Here is a 10,635-nt window from a genome sequence, read left to right as displayed (position 1 = left end):
CCGGAAGTTGCTGTGCATGTCCGTGTAGCACTGCAGCTAACAATAGCCACACCACTCTAGAGTCGATCGACAACGGGAGACAAGAATAAATCTATCGCAACTAGCGACTGGACCGCGGAAGGCCGTCAAACACAGGATCTTTTTTTCAGAATTAGACGGGATGATTTAGATCGGGAGTTATGATCGTTTTAAGATTTTCGTTTTCGTCCGCTAAACAGGCAGGGAACATTTTCGATGACGTGTCACTTTTTGGGCAACAAGCGCTCCTAGGCTCTAGAGCGATGCGAACGGTTTTGTTATCATTAATCTCCGTCCTATTTATCAATCTCCGGCTTGGGCACTTGACCATGACCTTGAACTTGACGGAGAACTCCGCCCCGGGCCTCCATGGTGTTAACCACTTCTTCTTAGGACATGAAAGACTAAACCTGTTTTTGTTAGGTGTTAAACGATAAATCCATCCATTATCTATCATCCGTACAGTAGGCCTACATCCCACTTCAGAATTCAGACAAAGGTTGTAACTTGAAATTAATGTGAAGAAACTAACAGCTGATTCATTTACTGGTTTCCTACAGGAGGCACCTAAGACTCACTCGCCAAAATTGAAATGGAAGTACAGAAGGTAGATGCAGCACATTTTTGTAAATAGGTGTCAAAATACAGTGGTTAAGTGCAAGGCTTATTTAGATGCTTATTATTTAGAATGGGAGAATAGCATACATTCATATATGAAACCAAGATGCATGGCTTGAGTCTCAGCTAATGATCGTACCCAAGACCAAGACAGCCGTTCATTTATTGGACATTCATGTTGAAGTTTGAATGACAGTTAAAACAGTAGCAATCTAGGCGTTCTATTTCCACCTGGTCCACAGAATAAACTCATTTGTCATATAATTTACATTGATCTACTTTCATAAAAAAGAAAAGAAACTTTGGAATAATACTCTTTGTCTTTGTAGGTCACACATACCGCTATCAAAATCTGCCAGAGAAACATTCGGTTGGTTTCAATTCATTGTATTTAAAATGTATCTAAGTTGGTTCTATCCAAACATCCTGTTTGTAATGTTAAAGAGCTAAAGGGGTTGTGTATTTTCCGATTGGGTCATTTTGCATGGAGTTAAAATTCTACACCTTGTCATGGTCTTCTCTGTCTGTTACAGACAACAAAGACAGGAATGACACATTCTGGATATCTAGCGACTCCACTCATCAAATGACTGCTCAGACCACAGGTAGGAAAACATGTCTACATGAGCAAAGACTAAATGGGTGCTATTAAGCCTGATTTATACTTTTTGAAAGTGTGAAAGATAACTTTTGATTGTGATATTGATGCCAATACGCTGTACATTCTATAGTAGCTGAAAAGCACTATATCACATTCTTGTGCATGAACTGAAATATAGAAATGGGCCATTTATCAGTTAACTAACGGTTAACACATGTAAAATAACTCTTCAGAGATGTGTGACAGTCCTTGGCAGAGCTCCATGTTAGTGAGGAACAACAGAGCGGAGGAACTGAACTATGAAAGTGGAAAAAAAGACCTGCCAACTCAGGTAAAATCTATAAGCACACAACGGTCACCTTCCTTTTGTCAGCTCTATGCATTTTCAGCTAATGCACTGCTCTTTTTGGGGTTGGCCTTTAGCTATCTGTTTGTTTGGTTCCTAGATGTGTTGAATCTACCTACTTATCAAAAAGACAGGAGGGTCAGTGTTCTCATATAACTCATACTAACAAGCAACCAAAAGAAGCCTGACTTGGTATTTCACTGCTAGGTGGACAAAAAGTCACATTTCAGCATTTAGGCGCAGAAAAGTTAATAACACAAAACGTTTGGTGGGAGGGCAAACGTGTGCAAGCCACATATCAGTAAAGGGCAAACCAACACTTTATTGTAAAATGGCTAAGGCTTCACTCAGTACCCAAAATATCAACTCAATCAGTGGAACCACTGTCTTTAGATCTTTATATTTCAATGGCTTGTCATTTTGGTGACACTTAATGCTATCACCTATCAGTCAGATTTCCATTACTTCGGACCTTTACGGCTGTGTAACATACAGAGTAAATAACTGTAGTTTCAGCTTGTTCTAATTGTTTGTAATGCAGTGCAGATGGCAGAACACAAGTAATCCCTTACCCACATGGCCGGTCAGTGTCTCGCAGGCTTGACCCCTGAAGTACCTGGACCTATGTGTGCACGCGGATTTGCACGTGAGGAAAATGGCAGTTTTGCTTCCATCCTGCATTCCTCCTGTAAAAGAGAAAGAGTGGTATTACATACTTCTACTAATAGAATGCATTATTACCTAGTTACGCTTCTCCACGTAGAATTGGATAAAGTCAAATCAAATATATTTAAAAACAACTGTCAACAAAAACAAATGTTAACAATCATTCAGTTACTCTTCATGTGACCACTGCGCTCTGACTTTAGGTGCGTTACTCGTTCAAAACATATCAAATAAATAACGGTAGTGGGTCGCACACACCAAGACTGCAGTTCAAAACATTTATTTCATTTTTGAACAGGGACAACCGTTTCGGCTATCCAGCATTCATCAATTGAAACCTGCTACTGCAGTGATTTTCTCCTGTGATCAATGCGTTTCTGTGTTTGTGTGTGGACACAGATATCTTTGTTGTATGGGCACTTGGACAAAAATATCCGTTTATCCGCCAGGCAAGAAACAAGTGTTGCTCTGGCTTTGTATGAAGCTCTTTTTAATTTATTGACGTTTCGGCCTGCTGGCAGTGAAATGTTGGTCTATAGGCCACAACAACAAAGAGGCACCTAATGGGGATCAGACAATCATGACTGGGTGGGGAAGAGCAATCAAGGTGCTAGGTGCAATACTAGTAGCGGTCTGGTCGATTTCTGCTTACAAATGGGTCAACAAAAAGGTTTCACACCAGCAGTGTAGACGCTTCTCAGTGTGAACATTGCGTAAGTATGTCCAAGGTTAAGAGTAACACCCTCGTAAATAAGCAGGTTGTGCTCCAGTGAGAGCTCCGGTGGAGCGAGGGGATCCAAGCAGCACCAGGCTGGGGAGCAGACACCGACATGCAGGCCGGAGGAGTGCAGACACTCGATGCACATCTCTGGCAGATTTGGATTTACACATTTTACGTACGAAATAGGCCATGTGATGGCTTAATCTTGATGTTTGTTTTCCCACCTACAACGCTTTGTCTCAAACCAGCGAACTTATTCACTTTTTGCTGGCTCGACCCCGCAATGCAGTGGGGAAAGCGGCAGTCGCCCCTCTGCAGACTTTGCATTCAACCTGGCCACATTCCCAGAATGTACCAGAATGTTGAATTCAGCATTAGACAAAACTAGATGAAATTACTTGTAGGCTATATGAAATACCATTCATTACTTTAGGTTACTGTGTTTGACTCTTGACTATGGGGTGCAGGAAAATTAATAGGTAACAAAGGCGTGCGCACACGCACGCACACACGCACGCGCACATTTATATATAATATCAACATATAGATTAGAACATAGAACATAATACATTAATATGAATTACCGTAGTAAAACTATTAATCATATCTTATGAAGAATAATTGATTATGATAAAGTAACGCTATAACCGTATAACATCACTTACTCAATATATTACTGTCGTTTTTTCCTGAGCAATTCTGAGTGATCACATTTGTCTTATTTCTGTTCGTTTTCTCTTCTTTTATTTGTTTTTTGTCTCCACCAGGCCGAAGGCATGGGGAGAGAGTATGTTTTGCACTCCGTCCGTCCGTCCGTGTGTCCGTGTGTGTGTGTGTGTGTGTCCGTGTGTGTGTCCGTCCGTCCTTCCGTCTGTGAACAGCTAATCTCCGGCACCGTTAACCCGGTCGATGCCAAATTTTGCACACACACTCCCTGGATGCCAATGATGAATTTCCAGAACGGCCTGTTATAGCGCCACCAGGAGGCCGCTTTGTACAAAACAAGTTTTTGGACAGTACACCTACAGATTTTGTCCAAACATCACGCAAATTGGTACACAGTCTCTCTAGAGCCATTCAACGAAACGGGTCTTCCAGATTTCTCAGACTCCATCCTGATTGGCTAAGATTGGCTTCCAACGTTCGCAGGAGTGCTCAGTTTCAAACAAAATGCTGCAAATCATGAACACATCGTGTGATTTCCGTGAAATTGTGCACGCACATTCCCACTAGGCCGAGGAAGAAATGCCACATGAACATTTTCAACTCAGCCTCATGGTGGCGCTATAACTGGCCGAAAAGTGTTTTTACCTCTAACTGCACGGATCTGTGGATAACTTTGTATGCCAACTCCCTAGAGGCCAAGGAAAAACCTCTGCCTGGAATTTTTCACATCTGCTCTTTATAGCGCCACCAGGAGGCCGACTGGTGACTAGTGTAAAACACATTTTCTAATATTACTCCTTCAGATTTTATCCAAATTTCACGCAAATGGCTCCTAAACATTTTGCCAAACATCACACACACACACTCCTATCCTCCTGGTGGAGACCTGTGCCCAGAAGGGCACTTTTTCTAGTTTCTTTTCTTTTTTTTCTCCCTCGTTTTTTCTTTAAGTTTCCCTTTGTTGTGAAAAGGAAAGGCAAAATAAGTCATTGCCTTCAGTCTACTCTACAAAATTGGTCAAATCCATTTGTTGTGAAAAAATATGAAATTACTACATTTAATGTTCCTTTTTTATGACCAAAATAAACAACTACCTACCTACATACGGTATAGTATATTTATGAGATGCATAATATAAACTGTATTAATAAGATTAGATGTTATGACTCAACAACTGCTGATTCATACAAACGTGAAGGACAGAAAGTGAGAATGAAAAGAACTTGCACACCTCTCACTTTGACTTTTAATAGTGTCTCAGAGCTTGGCAGACAGCTTAATGTGTGCAGAGCACTCCAGTACATGTAACATAACTTTGCCCTGTTCCAGAGCGCTGAGACAACACCCCGAGGGACGCTGAAGAGGCTTCAGAGGCTGGTGCATGTCAAGAAAAGAGGGAATACGAACAGCGTATGGGAGAATAATGGTGAGTTACTGAGCATGATGTTTCTCAAGGGCCTGTGGTGTATACTGTACCAGGGATGATCATATCGTATCATATGGCTGAAGCTGCTATTGACACAGACACCGGTACAGTATGTATGGTCCTTTAACCACTTCATACCTGAAGACTCTATTTTGGTCATGTCATTTTAATAAAGGCAAAGATTTTCAAAGATGTTCAGATGAGCTATTCTCGCTATTCGTCATGCGACAAAGTATATAGGGCTTAACCACATTAAACCCATATGGTTGAGCACAGTCCCTCAGGGCTTATTATTCCATTATGATTATTGTGGGGAAAGCTTTTTCTGAAAATAGCCGATTGACAAGCTCAGAACGAACGCTGATCAGCTATTTTCAGCGAAAGCTTCCCCGACAATGCGGATCCTGGGGTTAAAGTGGTAAATTGGATAATATATCCATGACTCAATATTCATTCATGCTCATTTTCATGTCACTTGGCAGATGCTGTGTTCAGTGAAGACAAGCCCTCGTCCTTAACTTGCATGGGGCTGGGTAGATCTGCAGAGAAGCCACCCAACAGTCCCCTGGCACACAAGCAACAGCAGGATAAAGAACTCAGTCGACTCACTGACGTAGAACAGCTAGGATGGAATCCTGAACATGTGCAGTATCACTGGAGTCCTTCAGAATGCCCCCAGAATTCACCATACCACACGTGTCATCTGCCTCCAAATGAGCCGTGGGTCTGTGACTATGACTTCACCCTTGGTCCACGGACCACAAAATGGGATCATTTTGAAAGCTTGGTACACGAACTGGATGCCAAACAGTGTGACCTCTCACCAACACTTCGCTCCATCACAGATCTAGACTTCTCAAAATCTACAGTAAGCTATGCTAATCATCATCCTGTGTTGCAAAAGACAAAGAAAACACGTACAGGAAAAACCTCTACTATCCGTAGACAGAATACGACTTTTATTTTTTTGACCCAAAAATGTCAGTCGCTGACCGTTCCTTAGAGTAAAAAACCTGAATGTAGTTCCAACATTTCTTTCCATAGCCACCACTGGATGTTTTTTGTTGTCCCCCCCCCCCAACACACACACACACACACACACACACACACACACACACACACACACACACTACAAGTTTTAGTTTTAGTTTTCAAAGATTTTAACCACTTTCCTGTCAAATGGATACTGAGAAAGTGTCCACAAAATCCCTTTTCAAAAACGATTTCATCTCACAGTATTAGGTCTATAATAGTATCAGTGCCTACTGCCTAGAGTATTAAAAGGGGTTCTCAACAATGAAGTGGGTAACAGGCGGATAGTTGGGCCAAGGTTCACTAACGGTCAGATGGTCAACGCTGGCAAATGAGCCAAGAGTTAATGTAGCACATGTTCTGTAGGAACCCCTGAATGACCGCTAAAATGAATCTAATGGCCCACTAGTAAAGAATGGTTCATTGGTTTTATGCAGCTTTGCCTTTAATGATGCTTGTACAGTTTATTATCTTATACAATGATAATTGTTCTGAACTTCTGATCAGTGAAGAGACAAGTTTATGATCGATATGGGATAATATAGAGGCTGGAATGATTATGATATATCCATAATATAAGTATATGTGTATATATATATATATATATATATATATATGTGTATATATATATATATATATATATATATATATGCTAACTAACCAACTTTCATAGCACACGTGACATCAGATAACTGAACACAGACGAGACATTTGTGTTTTGTTGCTATGCGATAAATATAAACATGGTTGTAAACCGATAATGTACCCATCTGTCACAGTACAACACACAATTAATCTCTCAATGTCCTCAGTGGTCACCCAGATTTGATGCACTGAAACACCACTACTCTCTCATGGAACCGCAGGATAACGGAAGGCCTCTGGTAAGAAAAACATCCCTTGCACTCTGTTGATGTATTAGGAACATATAGTCCTCTCAAACATATGACAGCATTCTGGAATGTGCATTCACAAATCACAAGGCCTGTATTTTGACATACTGTATAATATAATATAATAACATAGTATTGTATTCTTGTGTGCCAGTGGTTTGCTGCTGCCAAGAGGGCAGCATACATATAAAATGTTGTTTCACAGGGATTGCAAATGGAGAGAGGTCACCCCATCAAATCAAGTGTATTTTTAGGGAAGGAGATGATGATGATGACACAAATGACGTGCACCAGAGCAGACATGAACCATGTAGAGGTCGTGCCAAAAGAACTGGTGAGAATCAGACTCATCTGGTGTCATGCGCTGTACACAAATCATGTAATGCAGCGAATCTCAACCTGTGGGCTGGGGCATGTTCTATTGCAAAAATGGAGCACACTACTGTTCACAGAGAAGATTGTGTGTACAACTCAATGCCTATATTTAGGCCAGGTGCTGGATGTCAGGCATCAAGGCAAACATCAAGGAGTCTGATGAAGACCTAGTAGGTCGAAAAGTTGCAATTTGTTGCCTCTAAATAAAGTAAGTCTCGGAGCTCTACAAACTAGTGTGCGGATGTTCTTTCTCTTCCTTGAAGCACACTACTGTTGACATAGAAAAACACACTGCACCAAAGGGATAATCCAGGATGACAGACCAGTACTCAAGAGATATTTCAGTAGCAACAGTAAATAACATTAAGTGTCTGTGTGTCACGACTCACGACTATTTGCTACAATTGTCCTAGATAGTGACACTGAGAGCATAATACTGGAATTAATTTACTTTTTTTAAACTCTATTTCTTTTCATAGTATGTGCAATAGATGGATCCAGCGCATGCCCCATCTGCATCACATTTCATCAGAGTTCTCATATGCCCAGTTATTTCATCCTAAAAGTAATAGAACTTGCAGGTTGAGATACAGATGTATAGGTGCATTCCAGAAAGTGAAAGTCCCTTTACAGAAACAACTCCAAAGCTGAGAGCAGGTATAGGGGGATTATGTAGACCACACTCTTCTAGGTCTTGGCTATAAAAAGCAAGGCAACTCTTGCTGGATTAAAGTCTTTGCTTGACAGAGGATCTCTGTGCCCTTGCATCAACTAGGATACTGAGTCGTTTCATCACACAAAAACAGTGGCAGTGCATAAGCCTAGGGGCCCTGACACAGGTTTCTGGTTGGCTTGCTTGTTCCTTTTGTTCCTCGTCCATGCATGTGGTAGATGATGGAGATAGGTTGTGACAGAGGAAGAAGATTTTGAATACCGGTAGTATAATCCCCAGTGTTCATTTATGTTTAAAAAAAAACAAAACAAATTAACCTAATTTGGGTACACTTTTACACTTTTGCTGGGATTTTGCTGCATGGCAGATTATTACTTTTTTCCACTGCACAGAGTGAAGAGACAGAGAAAGCCATCAACAGTTGTGGACGTTCATTTACTGAAGGACATAGAAGAAGCAGTAACTCCATGGAAAGCCTTTACAGTCTCAGCAGTGGACAAAGCTCCTCAAGTAAGCACGGTTTGGCACAGAGCCAACATGTGCCTTCCACATCCTTGCACTGCGAGTTATGCAATCCTTCCATCCATTCCATATGAAGTACTTTGGGGATCACCTTCAGTCTTTATTATTTAATCTGTCTTCACCATTTAATGTGTTTACTGATTTTTTTTTATGTTACTCACAGGGCTCATTTTACTGTTTACATAGACTCGTTATATTCTTATTGACCTGAACAATCCACACAGAATGGGGCAGAAGTCAACAAACTCAGTCATTCACCCTTCACTGAACCGTATTGTTTGTGCGCTACTCCCCAGGTGGAGTCACCAGTGGGTCAGGCTGCACCAGTAACAGAAGCAGCCTAAGGCTGATGGAAGACGTCACGTTTACAACACAACAGTTTTGTGGAAGAGCACGAGTCCACACAGACTTTGTACCTAGTCCATATGACACAGAATCCCTTACACTCAAGGTAAACAAGTTTGAATACCGAATTGGATTGAGCTATCAATATATAGTGTGTTAGGGTTATGCTTAGTAGCTGTAAGCTATATGGACACTATATTAAACAAAGATTCTATTATTTATTCAGGTGGGAGACATTATTAACATAATAGCCAAGCCCCCGATGGGAATATGGACAGGCATGCTGAACAACAAAATAGGAAACTTCAAATTCATCTATGTGGATGTTTTGGGAGACAAAGGATCTGATCCATGTAAGAACATGCGAATGCATAGAATGAGCCAGATATCTACCGCAAAAGCGCATCAGGAACCATTAGAGCACCCAGGTTTACAGGTATTATATTTGTATTGCTACTTAGACACAGATACATATTATGTTTGAACATCCAATGGCAAAACCACACTCGATTTATCAGGTAAAATCTCAGTTACTTTTGGGTTGACTGTGCATATCATTATCAAGTGTTGCTTCTCTTGGTTTGGCAGAGGTGTGCCTCCGCTGTAAAGCTGAGTCGTTACCAAACAGTAGATGACCTGATGAGGCTGCTGAGAGAGATGAATGTGACGCATCTAGAGCACATGCAATGCATGCCAACGGCTGTCGAGTCCCTCCGTGCACTACGATGTGAGTAAAGATGATCCTAGGACACCGCCATGAATGCAGCAAAATCTTGAGCGTTAGTTTAACTCTGAGAGCGTAAATAGCTATTTTTGCACTTTCAGTTCAACTAAAACTCAGGGTTTTGCAGTGTGATGGACATTCTGCTCTGCGTGTTGTAGCAAGAATCTCTGAGTAAGATGCACGAGTATCCGAGACCACAGGTTTTACATCTCAAGCAGATAAGATAAGGTTGTGAAGGGATGAAGGAAGTTTTGTGGTATAGGGGCCACAGATAAAAAGGTTAGGGATAACAGGATAATGCCAGAGAGTCTGAGAATAGTGCGGGATGAGGGGATGCACAAGGACATCTGCAACAGATATAGGCAGGTCATTCTTAATACCAAGGAGTAATAGCTCAACATGATTCATCTATGTCACTGCAATATAGTATGCACGACTGACTGGCCCAACTTTACTTTTGTGCATTATAGCTGGATGTCCATGGGAGAATGTGACTAAACTGAAGCCAGACAGCCCTACTGAGCCCATCAAGGCCAACACGAACAACCACTCAAGAGACTCTGGCTGCCACGTACCATCTGACTGCTCTGATAATGGCAAAGAAGACACAGAATTCCACTTTCCTTCTACCCAATTTGCCCTGGCTGAGACAAGAGCAACTTGATAACAATCAATTATTTCAAGACATTGCATTGCCCTTGTTGGACACAGCTGCTGTTTTACATGCAACTTGTACACTGGAGGCAGACAGCTTATTTCCTGCACCAGTGAGATCGCTAACGATGTAGGGTAAAGACCCTATTCTAAGCCTTTAATCCCATTGCTCCTTAAATTGTACCTTCACTGATTTGGTTTTCAGCAGGATACTACAGCAAAGTGAGTGAATGTGTGTCTTCAGAACAGAAACTCAGAAATGTTAACTCATTTACTTAAGGCAATTGTATATTTTTCTGTTATGTATTGTATACATTACAACATATATACATTAAAAAAATCACACCCATGTGAA

General features: G+C 41.2%; 1 protein-coding gene across 1 annotated transcript; it reads left to right on the top strand.

Annotated features, from left to right (window-relative positions):
* The first annotated feature begins 583 nt into the window (after positions 1-583).
* Positions 584-10,635, top strand: LOC306927903 (SAM domain-containing protein SAMSN-1-like). The gene is made up of 13 exons (XM_079507788.1): positions 584-625; positions 966-1,006; positions 1,170-1,241; positions 1,471-1,568; positions 4,966-5,062; positions 5,545-5,930; positions 6,907-6,978; positions 7,193-7,321; positions 8,428-8,545; positions 8,854-9,008; positions 9,129-9,338; positions 9,491-9,629; positions 10,097-10,635. Exons 3-13 carry the CDS (start codon positions 1,223-1,225, stop codon positions 10,288-10,290), a joined length of 1,617 nt encoding a protein of 538 aa, XP_079363914.1. The 5' UTR covers positions 584-625; positions 966-1,006; positions 1,170-1,222; the 3' UTR covers positions 10,291-10,635.

The sequence above is a fragment of the Electrona antarctica genome (genome assembly GCF_951216825.1).
Source record: "Electrona antarctica genome assembly, chromosome: 8".
NCBI lineage: Eukaryota > Metazoa > Chordata > Actinopteri > Myctophiformes > Myctophidae > Electrona > Electrona antarctica.
The sequence above is the reverse complement of the archived record's forward strand: the minus strand, read 5'-3'. Positions and strand labels throughout refer to the sequence as shown.